The sequence below is a fragment of the Sylvia atricapilla genome, chromosome Z (assembly GCF_009819655.1).
Source record: "Sylvia atricapilla isolate bSylAtr1 chromosome Z, bSylAtr1.pri, whole genome shotgun sequence".
NCBI lineage: Eukaryota > Metazoa > Chordata > Aves > Passeriformes > Sylviidae > Sylvia > Sylvia atricapilla.
In genome coordinates, this window is record NC_089174.1 from 68279764 (window position 1) to 68295368 (window position 15605).

General features: G+C 54.0%; 3 protein-coding genes across 4 annotated transcripts in view; 2 read left to right on the forward strand and 1 right to left on the reverse strand.

Annotated features, from left to right (window-relative positions):
• Positions 1-303: 303 nt before the first annotated feature.
• On the forward strand, positions 304-2715 carry LOC136374283 (avidin-like). Its single transcript, XM_066339582.1, has 4 exons — positions 304-393; positions 926-1136; positions 1238-1370; positions 2643-2715. The coding sequence occupies exons 1-4, from the start codon at positions 322-324 to the stop codon at positions 2713-2715; spliced, it is 489 nt and encodes a 162-aa protein (XP_066195679.1). The 5' UTR covers positions 304-321.
• A 2233-nt stretch (positions 2716-4948) lies between these two features.
• Positions 4949-11996, reverse strand: CREB3 (cAMP responsive element binding protein 3). Its single transcript, XM_066339858.1, has 11 exons — positions 11888-11996; positions 11108-11537; positions 10281-10418; positions 9941-10199; positions 9609-9721; positions 9297-9389; positions 8668-8774; positions 7288-7356; positions 7036-7120; positions 6821-6902; positions 4949-6388 (listed from the first exon to the last, which is right to left on the reverse strand). The coding sequence occupies exons 3-11, from the start codon at positions 10416-10418 to the stop codon at positions 6048-6050; spliced, it is 1287 nt and encodes a 428-aa protein (XP_066195955.1). The 5' UTR covers positions 11108-11537; positions 11888-11996; the 3' UTR covers positions 4949-6047.
• Positions 11997-12530: 534 nt separating this feature from the next.
• The window catches only part of TLN1 (talin 1), a 34539-nt gene continuing 31464 nt past the window's right edge, over positions 12531-15605 (forward strand). The window contains exon 1 of one of the 2 annotated variants that reach the window (XM_066339493.1): positions 12531-12603. The gene's annotated coding sequence lies outside the window, so the exon portion shown is untranslated. The remainder of the gene's footprint in view (positions 12604-15605) is intronic. The other variant, XM_066339492.1, reaches the window with a different exon arrangement.

Here is a 15605-nt window from a genome sequence, read left to right on the forward strand (position 1 = left end):
TGTTGAAATAGGTGGTAATATCCAGCCTTTGTGCATGGGAGGCAGATTCTCAAAGATGGTATTGGTGCTTTCCATGCCACTACAGGACCTTTTAAAAAATTTGTGCCTCCACTCCTCTGCACAGCCGTGCTTATTCTTGCATTTCTTCAGCCCTGACCAGGTCATGCAGATCTCCTCACCTCCCTCGCCTGTCCCGGGCACCCTGACATCAAAGCCGTTCATCTCGCAGCTGCCATCCTGGTGCTGATGTGGCTCCAGTTACAGCCCTATAAAGGGTGCTGGGCTGCAGGGCTGGGAGGAGCTCTTGGCAGCCTTGGAGCCATGGGAAGAAGTGCTTTTGCCCTGGTCCTCGCCCTTGCCCTGGCAGTGTGCGTTGCCCATGTGGAGAGGAAGGTATGGGGACAGATGACAGTGGGGATGTGGTGCTTAAATCCTGCTATGCTCCAAAGTTTGCTGCTGGGGCATCATAGGTCAAGAGGGAGCCAGGGCTGGGCTGCTGGAACTGATGGGAACAGCACTGTGCAGCACTGAGGGAAGTTGTCATGAGGTTGAAAGGAAGGGACTGCTCCTGCAAGGATGCTTCTTGCTGCAGGAAATCATTCAGATGAAGGCAAACAGAGCCATACCCCAGACAGCTCCTGTTTCCCCCCTAGGGTGTAGGGAAAGCAGCAGACCTATTGCTTCAGCATGGGGGGACTCACTCCCCCTTGGGTGGATGAAACCATCTAGGACAGTGACTGAGCTGAATGCAATCAGAGCTCAGGCATGATGCTCACAATGAGATGGGTGATGTTGGTGGCACACCAGGTCCATGGCACACCACCCACTGCTGCAGACATCTCTGGGCATAGCCAGGGTGAAGGGGTAGGTGTAGGATTCCCCCATTCCTGCCTGGTCCTTCCAACCCATAACACTGGCCTTGCAGTGTCTTCTCTCTGGGTCGTGGCGGAGTGACACCAGCTGCCGGATGGTTGTGTCCACCCTGGACAAAGACAACAGGTTCTCTGGTTTTTACTTGCCGGGACCTGCCGCTGGCTACTCAGAACTCCTCACCTCACCACTGGAGGGGTCCCAGCAAGATACAGCGCTGGTTCCACAGTCCATCTTCTCCTTCACTGTGAACTGGCAGCTCAGAGGTAGGCAGCAGGGGGCCACCATCCTGCGGTGGGGATGGCAGCAGGACACAGGGTGATCTTGTGCCTCACTGCCTGACTCACATCACCTTAAACCCATTCAGACTCAGAGACTGCCCGGACAACCGTCTTCCTGGGCCAGTGCTATGTGGACACGAACGGGGAGGAGACCCTGCATGCCCTGTGGCTCCTGCGAGAGGCAGCCAACAGTCCTGCAGAGGACTGGAAAGCCACCCGGTGAGTGCTGGCTCCCAGCCACTGCTCTGCCACAGGGTCTTCTGCAATTGAGGCTGAAGGAGGGAGAAATCCCATGGGTGAAGCATGGGAAGACCGTGAGGGTGAAACAGGTTTGTTACCAGTGATATGCAAGGGCTAAGGAGCACCCCTGTAACATGGTCCATGCCTGCATGCCAGATGTGCCTCGGGGCAGGGGATCCCAGGAAGGGGTCTGGCCACAGAGGGTCCTCCCTGGGATCTTCTTTCCACTCTCCACAGCAGGGACAGAGGAGGAAAAGATGCCAGAACCCAGCACAGCCTCTGCTATAGGCTGTTGGAACCTGTAGTCCCCCAGTCAGCCACACAGTGCTCCCCTTGGGTTTCCCTTCTACCGTCCACAACATACACGACCCCATCTGATTCGGTGTTTTCTGCAGGATCGGCACCACCATCTTCACACGGATAAAATAACAGCAAGTGGGAAATCCAGCAAGCTCAGGACGGCAGGGAGTCCCTATGCAGACTTTGCCTTCACCAACATGCTGCACTTGAGCAGCTCTCAGCCCAGAGATTCACACTTTCTTAGGCAAGTTCACCAGATGTAAAATAAAGGGTTTCTGTGAGGATGCAGGGCTTGGCTGTGTCTGCCTCAAACCTGTGGGGTTTGTGCCACCCAGCAGCCACTCTCGCACAGGGAGGTTTCAGGTTGCACGGGCACTGAAAAAGACAACGCTGAGGGCAGCAGGATCCCTGGGGATGGGGACTGTTCCAGCTCCCGTCTCTGGCAGTGTGCAGCAGTACTGTGCCTGCAAAACTGATGCTATGCTCTGAGTGACATGCCCCTCGCGGTCACTCCTAGATGTCCCTAGAGATGGGGGACAAATCGGGCTGTAGCCAGGCAGAAGGACAAGGCACAGCACTAGCGCGCTGCCGTGCCCGGTACTGCAGAGCCTCCCCCGTGTGAGCCGAGCTGAGGAAGCTCTCGGGTGCACGGGGCGGCTGCAAATGAGTCTTGCAGAGCCGTCAGCCTCCGGTTCCCAGCCCCGGCGGATGCGCAGCGGTGGCCGGCTGCCAGGGGCTCTCCCGTTCCAGCCCTGGGGAAAACTCCCTAATACCCCACCCCAAGACCCCCTTCGCCTGGGCTGTGTCCCCCAAGTAATGCATGGGGGTGTGTCCCCAGCCAAGACCCTGAGGTCCAGACATGGCCAGGGAAAGAGAATTGCGACAGGGCACATCTGGCACTGGCTGGATTTTTTAGGCGTCACAGAGTGACCTCTCTGCCTTCTGCCTTAGACACTTCGCCAAAGTGGTCCTAACACAACCCTTGGGGGTTCAGCAGGCCCAGGGCCGAGGTGCCCAGCTGTGAAAGCTGGAAGGAGGCAGCGGCTCCATTACTTTATTTCCAGATGATTTTTCAGATTTCTGTTACTTTTTCTGTTTCCACCAACACCCAGCAGCTGGTGCTAGTGGATAAAAATAGGATGGATGATGACACAGGATTTAGATTTCCCTTGGAGAGATGGATATATCTTGTTTCTGCTATTTTTTGGACTGAATTTTCCATTTAAAAAAAAAGGCAAACTTGATTCCTTTAGAGCCTTGATCAGGAAGTGTTTTGCATTAGTTACACAGCCCAGGACTTCCCTGGCAATAAAAAGCAAATTTCATTTTATGCTTTCACAATTTTCAATACATCACTATCATGAAAAGGAGAAGATACTCTGATACTCAAGGAGTCACCAAGCATAAAAGGTTCTGTTTCCATCTAGCAACACCCATCTGGGACTTAGCAAAGACTTTCCAGGCTATTTTACCCTGAAAAGCTCATGTTTCCATTTGCCCACAATGTAGTGCCCACAATGACAATGTAGTCCCCACAATGCTGACACAGGCTCTTGCTGGGACATAAGGGAGATGCAGGTTGACCTTGGGCATAACAGTGGAACAATGTGGGGATGCAAGCTGGGACCTTACCACTGATCTGAGGCAAAATGTGGGGCTGTGTGTGCATGCAAGCAGCACCAGTGCACATGCAGATGATGCTCTGATCCCTGCAGCATTCTAGGAAAAAGAACAGGGACTGCCGCAAAGAGGACAAGGAGGGTGGCAGGAATATCAGGTGGCTCCTACTCCTCCGCTTGATACAATAAAGTCCTCAAACAAAAAGTTTATTATGAGCAGTTTTTATCATTGCTGCTCAATGCAAGGCGTGAGGTCTAAGACTGAGCTTCATTCCTCTCTGCAGCTCAGAGCTGCCTGCTGTGAGACTGGCATGAGAACACAAAAAGCAATGAAAAATAGCAGACCTGGGTCATTATGAGCTGAGACCACGGAGCAACCCTCCTCAAAACTCCCAGCTCCTGGCTCCCAGCCTGCTCTCCCAGAGTTATCTCCCTTCCTGACATCTGGCCAAGCAAGCCAGACTGCTACAAATAGCAATACTGACCCCATCACACCCAGGCAAACACCAGCTCACGTGGCTGCTCCCAACTTTGCTGGCAACACCACCATTGCATTACTTCACATGGCTCATTCGATATTGATTAGTGCTGGGTCAGGGACACCATGTAACAGCTGTGACACTACACACTCTTGAACTGCAGAAAAATGAAACTAAAGGGTGAACACGGCATTAAACTCTGGCCTTGAACTGCAAAAAATGAAACTAAAGGGGGAACAGGCCATTACACATGCCAACCCTGAACTGCAAAAAAACAAAGTAGAGTGGGAACAGGACATTATGTACCTTGGCCTCAAAACACAAAACACTAAAGTGTAGATGGGGTGCTAGATCTTCCTGATGCCGTGCAGACCTCTTGGGGTAAGAGTTCCAACGTTTCCGTGGTGATGCTCAAGGGCTGTTAGTCCTGGCCAGGGTAGAGGTGTACCCAGCTCTGTTGGGAGAATGTTGTTACCTGTCCTGAGGCAGAGGCCCTGGGTGAGGCTCTCCTTGGCTGTCTCCCCTCCTGACATAACATTGTCTCATAACTTGTTTTTTGCTCCCTGGGTGGGATGCAAGTGTGGGGCTTCCTGCACTCATTACTTTGCTGCCATGACCCCAAATCCCAAACTGCGCCCTGAAGCCTGAGCTCAGGGTCTGCCAGTGCCTCCTGCGGACCCAGTGACCCCAACAAGACCCACAGACAAGCCTGAATTTAGCAACCTCACAGCAAGCAAGGCCCACCCGGTGGCTGTTGCAGCACCCTGGCCCTGCTCCACTTCCTGTGATTGTGCAGCTCCCCATTACGAAAGCAGCGGCGGGGGCTGACACCGGCTCCTCACGCTTCCTCTGGGGAAAGCTGCTCGCTTCCGCAGCAGCGCTGGGGACTTGTGGGTGGTGGGTGCTCACCACACACACTTCTCTCCAAGAGTGCTTTCACACCCTTGAAGCAGGGTGACGGCAGAGCAGCAGCCCTCCAAACCTACTGTGCCTCAACAAGCACTGCTGCACAGCCACCTGGACTTCCCCTGCATCGATCTGAGAGGGATTGCCCAGAGCCTCCCCTGGGTTTCCCCCACAAGGCTCCTAGCCCCAGGTGCAGCCCCCAGCTTTCACCCAGAAGCCCAGCACCTTGCCAAAGCAACCAGAGAGGACACAGTCACACATCATTAATATTTATTTAGACTCTATTAATGAGGAAGCTATTAATTATTATTCTGATCCAAATTGAAGCTATCCCTGCTCATTGCAGGGGGAACTGAACTAGATGACCTTCAGAGGCCCCTTCCAACCCAAACCATTCTATATGACTTTATGGATTCTCCTGCAGTAGGACAAGGAGATCGCTACAGGTATCCCTAAGCTGCACTCTGGCAAAGACACTGCTCACCAGCTCAAAGTGTTTCTGTTCAGCCCAGAACCACTGACTGCATCACCAGCCAGCACAGCGAGGCTTGGGCACACAAGGACATGGCTTTGAAACTGCCCTGTGGCCAGGAAAGCCTTCAGGAGAGCAAGCAGCTCTGTTTGCTCTCTGAACGTGTTGCCTCAGCAGTCTGGCTCAAGGCATGCCTGCTCCCTGAAGCCCAGAAACCTGCAGATGAAAGGCTCAGCCCCTACAGTAGGCAAACAGCACACACGGCTCAGGAAGGACTCCACATTACCTTCTCTAGCCAGGCTGGGTGCTGTGGCCATGTCTCAAAAGCTAGCAGGAACGGGCGACATGCTGGATCTGCTGCAGCAGCAGGCAGGACTACTCCTGTGAGAGCAAGGTCAACTTGCTCCCTCACACCCAGAAATCAGGCAGGACTGCAGGATTAAGGGGCAGTGACATGGGACACATGTTGGGGGCAACAACACAGACTATGAAATACTTGTTCATCTCCAGCTGGGCAGTGAGAAGAGGCAGGGCAGTGGCCTTTACCACCAACTGCATCCAGTGAGACCAAGTACTGGCATCTCAGGCCAACTGCCTCCACCCTCCCTTGCTACAGCCCATCCCCACAAGCCACCAGGTGCACTCTGAGCTGCAAGCCACATCAGCAGCCATAGTGAAGTTCTCAGAATTTCCTGTCCCATCTCAGATGCAGCCTGATACAAAATGTCAGAATGATTCCTTCTTGATAAACCCTTTGAGTTGCTGGCAGTCGGGAGAGTATTCAGAAAAAACTTGCTTGGATAGATAATCTGTTAGTGCAGTTCTATCCCTGCTCCATGGGATGCCAAGTATCATCCCAAGGAGCAGGACGCAGCATTGGTCACATCTCGTTGGCATGATGCTGCTGGATGAGGACTCTGTCAGGGTGTTCCACCCACTCCTGACCCTTGGATTTCCATGGCACCAGCACTGCTGCCGGCAAAGGGTTACTCTGGGGCAGGCCCGGCTCAGAGCCTGCTGCTGCCGGAGGGTCAGAGGATGAATTGCTGTTGAAAGACTTGGGACCAGAGTTAAGTGGACTCTGTCCCTCTTCCCATGATTGACTGAGGTTTCCCGACAGCAAGGAGTCTCCAGGCTCTGGACTGAAGCCCTCCAGCTCAGTGTCATGCTGCACATCAGGTGCTCTCTGATTTGGAAACTCACGGATCTGTCGCGACAGCACTGTAAGAGAGGTAGAGCCAACTCTGTTATTTCCAGCCTTCCACCGTTCTGTGCTGAGCATGGAGCCACAACAGAGCCCAGGAGAGAGGACAAACTGTTTAACCAGGACTTCCTCTTCCCAGGGGAGGTGGGGAGAGGATGCTGCACAGCTGCCAGGCACAAGCACAGTTTGTGCTCCAAGAAGGACCGGAACTCTCCTGTCCTTGCACCACCCCTGGCACAGGGCCCTGCTTCTAGGCAGGCCTCTGCAACAGGGCTGAGGGAGAGTCCAAGCTGAGGCATGACAGCAAGCCAAACCTTGTGGTCACCCCAGGCAAGGGGATGCTGAGTTGTAAGCGCCCCAGAGTTGAGGCTGTCTCTGGGGAAGGTGCTGTGCTCTGAAGGGCAGCAATTCACCTGGAGCCACACCTTAGCCCCAGCCTGGGCACTCACCCTTGAGCTCCCGCTGTGGCTCTGCGCTCCCAGGTGAGCGGATGCTGGGGGCCAGAACAAGGCAGAAAGACAGAACCACGATCTGGAAACAGAAAGATCAGCACAGATCTCAGTAAAGGAGGTGGAAGGGCATCACTAGATGCAATAAATGCCTCTCCCAAACTTGTGAGGACAGCAGAGATTCCTTCACAGACACTGGGGCTAAAGCCAGTTACCATGGTGCAGGTTTTTCTTCTGGTAGTTTTGGGTGCGGACTGTCTCACCAAGGCCTGCAGTTTCTGCAACTGCCTGAGCAGTGACCTGCAGGAGAGCAGGAAATGCCGGTTACCACAGCAGCTGTGAGCTGTGAGGAAATGCAGCTACCACACTTCCCTCCACCCTCTGCAGCCAGGGACAGGCCACAGTCCTGAGAAGAGGAACAGCCTTCCCCATCGTATCTCCTGGCAAACCCAACAAGACAAACTCACATGTTCTGCTTCTGCAACTGCTGCACCTTCTTCTCCAGTTCATGGTTTTCAGCTGTGCAGGCTGCCACCCTTCCCAGGAAGGACAAGAAGTGCGGGATAAAAACAGAGATTTTGTTGGTCAACAGTGGAGACTTCACATTAGTCACCACCTCTGGGTGGCTGAGGCAGACAAAATGGGCCTGGGGTCCACTTGGTACCACTTGCAGCAAAGCCCAGAGAGCATCATCTCATCCCAGATATGGGGAGAAATGAAGCCCTGCCAGTCCTGCAGAGAAGCAGTTGACTAACCCTAATGGATGCTCACTCCTAGCCCTTCAGATCTGTGATATCAGGCTATGTTACTAACTAGCTTGGCCTGGAAAACACATTCGACCTGGCAGATTGGTTATCTGGCTTGAACAGAGCAAGCTCTGGGACATCTTCAAGCACAAGAGCACCAGGCAGGCTTTATCCTGGAGTTATGAACCCTTTGCAGAGAGCTGTTGCCACACAGGACCAGTCTCACTTTCTGCGCAGTGTGGCACGAGCCCAGCAGCCAAACAACACCGCAGCTTGTGACAGGCACCCCATGTTCCTGGACCTAGCAATGTGGTCAGCACAGCTAAGCCCATGCAGCAGGGGATCTGCCATTCTATTACCCCACCAGATCACATACCCATTTCCCTCCCCTCGTTACCAGGCCCTGAAGGTCCTGCACACCAAGTACCAAAACAAACAGATTTTTTCTTCTCCTCCATTCCAGCCTGAAAGTCTCTGGGCAGCAGGCCTTTCCCTTACCGGCCTTGAAAGTCGCAGGCACACAGCCAGCTCTGTCTTGCTGACAGCCCTATCACAGAGCAGGGAAGCACAACAGCACAGAGTGCACTGTCCACAAAATCAGCCAATAAGAAAGTCCTAAGGGGCACCTTGGAAGTAGAATTTCTGCTGCACAGTTCAGGATGCCACTACTTAGGGACACATCTACCATTGCCCACTTCCTCCCATGACTGACGGACAGACTTGTATCCTTTGTATCATTCTTGAATCTATGTTATGATGATTATATTAATACACAGAACCATCTATTAAAATTTGATCCAATCTGCAGAGCACCTGACTAGAAATTTTAAGTTAAGATGTATTAGAATGCAAGTGATTAGAAATTCTAAGTTAAGTTGATAGATCCTATATTACACTGCTTATGGACTGTACTACATTGATTCTGCTTGCAGAAAAACTGCACCATTCTAGTCACAAATCCTCTGCTACCTGTTACTAATTGTAACACAACAGGAAAATGAAATTATGATTGAAACTACAATTTAGTGCCATCATGATTCTGCCGAGGATCCCTTAAAGAACATATGGGTCCCCTCAGAGTTGGCTGCTGTGTGACCATACCTGTTTTCCAGGCCATCCACATAGATCTTCCTCCGGCGACGGCTATCCTGAGCTGCCTGCTTGTTCCGAATCTTACGACGCACTTTCCTCAGAACTTGCTCTTCGGCCTGCAAGGATCATCTCATTAACAGCAATCCCAGGGTGCTGGCAATATCACCCTCTTAGACCACACATACATCTCAGTGCCCAGCCTGAGTGCTTGCGTCCTCTGTCCTTCCCACACCCATGAATAAACTGCAAGGCAAACCCTGGCCTGCTGATGCAGCCAGCAGCTTCCATGACATAGCAAAAGTAAGGCATACCTAAGGGAGATGAAAAGCACACAGCTCACAAAGCCACTAGGCAAGCAAGAAAAATAGCTGGAGGCACTCGTGGTGTAACTGCCTCCTGCAAACCATGAGCAGGAAGACTGACAGCAGCCGGCAGTTGTTGTGTACATGTACAAAACCCTGGACTCAAAAGGAGGAAAAACCAAACCCAGATGAACACTGCCCTGAACATAGCTCTTAGACAACAATATTCTCATCAAGGCACTGTCCTGTAGTTTCAAACCCCTACACTGTCCTGTAGTTTCACACCCCTACACCTGACACATTTGAGTGGTCTGTTTGGTTCTACTGAGGACTCACTTTGGTCAGTGGCAGACAGGTTGGTAACGTAACACCTTCTTTCTCCAGGAGCTGCTTCTCCTCCTCTGTCAGAACCAGCTCTGGAAAGTCAGACTAGAAAACAGCAAAAGTAAGCCTACTGAGAATGCAAAATACAGGGAGTCCACCCCAGGCCACAGAGAATGTGTGGCAAACACAAAGGACTGGAATCAGCTCTCCCAAAGCAGTGTCATGTTTTCCCTCAGAGGTATCCCTCATACAAGCCAAGTCAGAAGAGAAGGAGAGACGTGAGCAGAAGCAAAGACTGCGGTCCACAGGCATGGGAGTCAGTACCTGTACAACGGCTCCAGGCACTAGCTGGGGTTCATCTTCCACAGCAACAGCAATGAGGGAACTGGTGCTTTGTTCCAGTGCCTTGCTTGTGCCTTCCAAATCCACCCATGCCCCTAGGGAAGGAAAGATGAGTCAAATGCTGGGCCTCAGTGAGGCACCACCTGACCAGCCAGCTTTGAGCAGCATGAAACAGCAATTTTACAGCAGCAGAAGGCTCCTACTCTTGGCTCCCTCCATTATTGCCTGACACCCACCAAAACAAACCAACATGGGACTCCTTTTCTCTCTTCTGCCTGTAGCCAGGGCAGAAAGAGTCCATGCACATCACTCACCTAGCTCAATGGTAACATCTCCTTCTGCAATGTCAGACCTCACACTTTCCAGTGCAGGCCAGTCCTGCTGAAGGGAGTAGTTATGATCTACTTGCACAACATCTTGGCTGGTAAAATTGCTACCAAGGGAATGAGACAGATGCTGATCTCCAGAAATGCTGCTGTCATTGTTGGCAGGCAAATAACTGAGCCTGTCTGGTTCATCTTCTAAAGGGCTCAGCAGTGAGGCAATGAAGTCATCCATCTCCTTGTCCAGGAGCTGCAGAGGAACAGCTTTTGCTCAGCAGGAGACAAACCTCCTAAACCTCACCTCAGCAGCAATTCCTCACAAAGAACTCACCTCAGGCATTGGCAGGCCCCAGTCTTCCAGCAGACCATTCTGCTCCCCTGGGATTTCAGGGCAGGGAGCACCATCCCTCAGGAGAAAGTCAAGCAGATCCACATCTGCCAGGGCATCCACCTCCTCTGGGCACGACATCTGAGCAAGACACTCAAAGTGAACACAAGCACAACAGGAGACACCAGCCCTGCTTTAAGGTGTCCCTCAGACCCTACAATCAAAGCATCCCCATGCAATGTCAACTGCAGGGATGGCCAGTTCACAAGTACTTGTCCAGCTAGGTTATTATAGTCCCACTGGTGACAACAACACAGTATTTTCCCCACAAGGTTATTGAGACCCAGCCACAGGAGCCATACTCTACCCAGAGTGTAAAAGCAGCAGGAAGGAGAGGAAAAATGAAATAATCCCAGACTTAATGCAGTGGAGAACATGCAAGATTCTGCTGTTCCACAGAAGCCTGAAGGTGCCATACCCCCTGGTGTGCAGCCAGCAGGGAGAGCTTCCTGTCCCAGGAGAATTAAGAACAGTCATTGCCGAGGTTTTAACTAAAGGGATTCTGTTAATGATTAAATAATGATCAAATTCTAAGTAATCAATGACTGAACAGAAATTAAATGGTAATTAAGCCATCACTTAAGGGTAATTAATGAGTGATCTGACAAAGACATAAATGATGACTTTGTAATTCAGACAGCTGTCAAACACTGTACTGTTTAACACACTTGTAATAAATAAGTGGATATTTTAACCAATAAATAGATGTATATATAAAAATGTCCCAAGCACACAATATACCTTTAGGCTGAAAGTAAAATGCTCCTTACCTCACCGTAGAGATCAGACACTGGTTAAAGCGTTTCTCAGCCCTGAGGAGTAACCTGGAGAGCTGTCCCTGCTGCCAGGGAGGCCAGGGCGTGGCAGCACGAGTGGCAGAGCTCGGTGGCTGGAGACAGTCACAGGTACTTAGAAGAGCAGTGAGGGACCTGCAGCCAAACACTGCCCTGGTGCTCGTGCACCTGTGTGGCCGTGGCGGCTTTAGCTTTGTCTGGTCCCAGCTCGGGCTGCTGCTGTTATGTCCTGACAAGACATGGCCCAGGAGCCTCGGTCCCCGAGGGGATGTGGCCTCGCATGGCTCTCACTGGGATCAGCCTGGCCGGCTCGTGGGCGACGCCTGAGCCAAGGCACTGCTCAGGCTGTCAAAGCGCAGGCATCCATCGCAGCTCTCCATCAGCAACGCTAAGCTTTCACATTTAGCTGTCAAATATCACAGCATGGGAAAAAAAAAAAAAAAAAAAAAAAAAAAAAAAGAGAGAGAAAAAATAGACTATCACCAAAACCACCTGAAACCCCACCCAAAACCAGGGCAGTCCCCAGCCAGGCCTGCTGTGCCAGCTGACTGGGAGGAGGGCTGTCAGCAGAAAGTGGAGCAGCAGGAGGAAGAGGAGCTGGGCAAATCCAGCCAATGCCAAGGCCCATGGCTTCCACAAATTCGGAGGAGTTTCCCCCCAGGAAGCGTGGGCCGGGCAGGCAGCACGGCCAGGACGGGAACAGGAGGAGCAGGTGCGGCAGAAGGGTGGCCGGAGCGCAGGGGCCGGGACACCCACCCGAGGAAAACCAACCAGACCCTGTCAGCCCCAGCCACGGGCCGGACACCGGATCCTCCGATCCCCGGACCCTCAGAGCAGCGAACCCCGGACGCTCCAACCCCGGTCGCGCACCCGCGGCCCCCGCCCCTCACCTCAGCCCCGCCGCTCCCAACGCACCGCGGTGACGTCACCGTCTCCCGGCGGGCCCCGCGCGGTCCCGCCCACGCTGACGCCCCGGTCGCTCATTGGTTTCGGGGGACGGGAGGGGGGCCGCGTGGGCGGCGGGAGCGCGCGCGGGCGGCGGGAGCGCGGGGCGGGTGCGGAAAGGAGGGGAGAGGAGGGGATGGGAGAGACGGGTTGAGGGGGCGGCGGTGGGCCCGGTGTCATGCAGGGCTCTGAGGGGTGTCCCGCGGCGGGCGGGCGGCTGGAAGTGCAGTGAGAGCAGCGGGCGGAGCACGGCCCTGCTGCGCGGGCGCGGAACCGCGCCCAGGCCCGGGGCGTCAGGCCGGGCCGCGCGGTTACGGAGTAGCGTTGTCCGTGGGAGCGGAATGCCCGTGTCACGGTGTCCGAGCGGAGCGCAGCCCTCAGCACCGTGCGCTACCATGCCGTGTCACCCGGCGGCGCCCCGTGTCCTGGCGCATGCGCGGCGGGGGGGGAGGCGGGAAGCGGGCGGTGCCGCCCGCTCAGCTCCCTCAGCGTCGCGGGGCCGCCGCGCTGCTCCTGCCCGCGCAAAGGTACGGGGATGGGGGACGGAGGATGGAGGACACACGGTGTCCCGGTACCCAGGGAGGGGGGTCTGCGGAGTGGGATCCTGCGGTCCGGCAGCGCCCTGGCTCTCGGGGGGCTGCCGGAAACGGATGTCCCGGGGACCGTGCACCCCGCCCGGTAAATGGCGGGGAGGCAGGGAGGAAGCAGTTTACCGGTTACTGGGACTTCCCTGCTCCAACCGGGGCTTGTCCGCGGGGCTGCAGTTACCCGAGGGCTTCCGAGGTTCACTCAGGCTTTGGGGTATGCCCAGATCGCCGCTGGGGCCGGCGCCACCCGAGCACCGACGCCCACCAGAGGTTCCGGGGCAGCACGGGCTGGCGCGGCCACGTTATCCCTGGCCACGTTATCCCCGGCCCTGCCCTCGCCCTGCCAGGCCCGGGCCTGGAGTCCGCTCTGACCAAGCCCGGGCAAGCATCCCCGCTTCGAGGGTCCCTGGGGACTGTACTGGAGAAGACTGGCCGTGGCCAACCATCCTTGGAGCAACCTTTGCGGCGGGCCAGGTGCAGCTTTTCCCCCAACACCTAGCCCACCCTGCGGGGACGTGGGGAAAAACGAATGGCAAGGGCGTCTGTGTCCTGTTGTATGGTTTTGGGTGGGGACACGAGGGCACAACGCTTGCTATAACCACACTGAAGCCAGGGAGGTCACCGCAGCAGTTCCCACCAGAACAGACAGCCATAGCCCCCGGGTTTCAAGGCGGGGTGAGACTGGCTCCAGTCGGGGAAGACCTGGGTCCCCACCGTGTCCCAGCCGAAGCAACTAACCAAACGGGAAAACGCTGCCCCATCTTCTGCCTGTTTCCTGCCGGATCCTGCCCGAGCCCCTGCAAGCTCCCCATCCCTTTGAATCTGCCGGCAGGATGTCTACATGCTTCTACCGTGGCTTCATTGCTGCCTGTTAGACCCATATTTGGTAGCGATAATTGTTTACTCCCTTCTCTGTCCCCGGGCCTCGCTGCTGAGAAGGGGAGGGCACATTTTTTGGGATCTTTAGTTTTGCCAAAACCTGTGAGTTGCCCAGTAAAGGGTCCAGACCACCTGCCTCTCTTCACACTGTGGGGTGAAATCCCACAAGTGCTAAGTGAATCTTCGCACTTGGTGCATGGGGAGTACCAGCCAAGCACTCAGTTTGCCTGCTGAATGGCAGTGGGAGGAATCTGGTGCCTCCCGAAGTGATTAATCCCAGTAGATTTAGGGAAGGGGGAGTGGGAAGATTGAGGAAAATGGAAGAGGTGTGGTGCTCTTCTTTTCAGAACTGAGCTTTGCTGTCTGTTGGGTGAAATGACCCCGAAATGCAGCCACACTCTTCGTTCTTTCACCTTTCTACCTGTCCAGCAGCACAGTGCTGGGCAAATTTCTTGTGGGAAGTGTGGATGCCTGAATCAGGCACCCAGTGTTTTCCAAAGGTCGTGACAGCATCCACTGCACCTCAACCGCTGTTTTTGGGGTCCTGTGCTAGAGGACCAGTTTGCTAAGGATGCAAGAAAGGCTGCAGCTGGAGTCCCACTAGCCCTCATGCTTGCCTTTGTCATGAGCAGCCTGGAGGTGCTATGATTTGTGCTCCATGTCTTTGGAGGTCAGGGGATGCCCAGCAGGGGCAGACAGGATGTGAGATATGTGCAAAATGTGGGCAGTTAATAGCCAGAGCTGCTTCAGCTCAGTGTGTGTGAGCAGGCAGGCAGGCTGCGGCTGTGATCCTCCAGCCGAGCTGCCTGGCCCCTGCGCATGCATTTCCCATGCAGAGCGGGACTGCTCTCCCTGCAGGAGTGAGAGGATGCTCCTGTCCTAGCCATGGATAACAGCAGAGTCGTCACAGGGGTGCTGTGTCTTGCCTTGACAGCCACTCATGCTCGCCAGGAACAAGCTTGGCTTCAGCTGGAAGAAAATGTCCCCCTGTCTGATGTGGGCATGCAGCTGGGAAAGAGGAACTGGGCTGAATGGTCTCAGTAGTGTGTGACACTAAACCAGCTGGGGCTGCTGGCTCAGTCTTCCCATTGGTGCAGGGCTGAGCCTTGTCTACCTCAGTGCCTCCTGTGGCTGTGTATACTGGTCCTGTACTGGGGATCACAGGAGAAGCCAGCCACAGCCTAGTGTGGCTTCTTACCAGCTTAATTTTTGACCCCGTTGATGATGCTGGAATACAAATGCTGACATGCCAGCCAGGCCACTGCTGCAGGTATTGCGTTTTGGGATATTCCTAACTGTGCCAGTGGGTATACTGACTGGGCTTGTGCCTGTGGAAAACCCCAGCACTGGGATGGTTTGCAGCTGATAAAGCTTCCTGCAGCCAGCTCCCCAGTCCAGGGATGGTCTGCAGTGGGGCCTTTCCCAGGTAAAATTTGGTATTGCCAAAAAAAGAAAACCAGAAGGAAAAAACCAAACTCCATTACCAAACCTTTCAGAGTATCTCTTAAGAGAGAGCATAATAAAATGGCAGAACTGTTGCATCTGAAGATTTGCAGCTTGTTCTGGAAATTTATTGCATGTGTTCAGCTGTCTGCAGTTGAATTTTGGTTGATGTTTTTGTCTTTTAAGACACAAACCCACCCCTGTAGTTGTTACTGCAGCAGTGAACTCATCCAACAAACATATAAAAATTCCATCACATAACTGAAAACTCACTGTCAGCGGTCCCTGGCATGGCACGGTGGTTCCTTGGGCCACACAGTGCTGTCTGCCTGCAGCCCTGCCTGCACTGACCCTGCCCTCAGGCAGAGCCTGGAGACCTCCACCACCATCTTGGTTTTGCTCACCTTGCTTTGCTCATCTTGTGTGGGGCGAGATGGAGGAAGCCGCAACAGCTCCTGTGGGAAATGGTGGGACCCCATCAAGGTTATCCCCTCTCCCTCATCAGCTTGGGATCAGATTAGTAGTTTGCCCGTGGTTCAAAAAGGGTTGTGCACAGCTTGCTGTAAAATGCAGAAGTGTGTTAATCCGGCTGCTCCGGTGCTTTATCTGACTTTGCATAC

What these genes read in the sequence shown, in the direction of transcription:
- LOC136374283 (XM_066339582.1), top strand. Translation starts at nt 322, where the DNA reads ATGGGAAGAAGTGCTTTTGCCCTGGTCCTCGCCCTTGCCCTGGCAGTG. An exon ending in TTGCCCATGTGGAGAGGAAG is followed by an intron (nt 394 to 925) that starts GTATGGGGACAG and finishes CTGGCCTTGCAG; the next exon opens with TGTCTTCTCTCTGGGTCGTG. An exon ending in TGTGAACTGGCAGCTCAGAG is followed by an intron (nt 1,137 to 1,237) that starts GTAGGCAGCAGG and finishes AAACCCATTCAG; the next exon opens with ACTCAGAGACTGCCCGGACA.
- CREB3 (XM_066339858.1), bottom strand. Translation starts at nt 10,418, where the DNA reads ATGTCGTGCCCAGAGGAGGTGGATGCCCTGGCAGATGTGGATCTGCTT. An exon ending in CAGTTGCAGAAGCAGAACAT is followed by an intron (nt 7,121 to 7,287) that starts GTGAGTTTGTCT and finishes GCTCTCCTGCAG; the next exon opens with GTCACTGCTCAGGCAGTTGC. An exon ending in GAAGAAAAACCTGCACCATG is followed by an intron (nt 6,903 to 7,035) that starts GTAACTGGCTTT and finishes TTCTGTTTCCAG; the next exon opens with ATCGTGGTTCTGTCTTTCTG.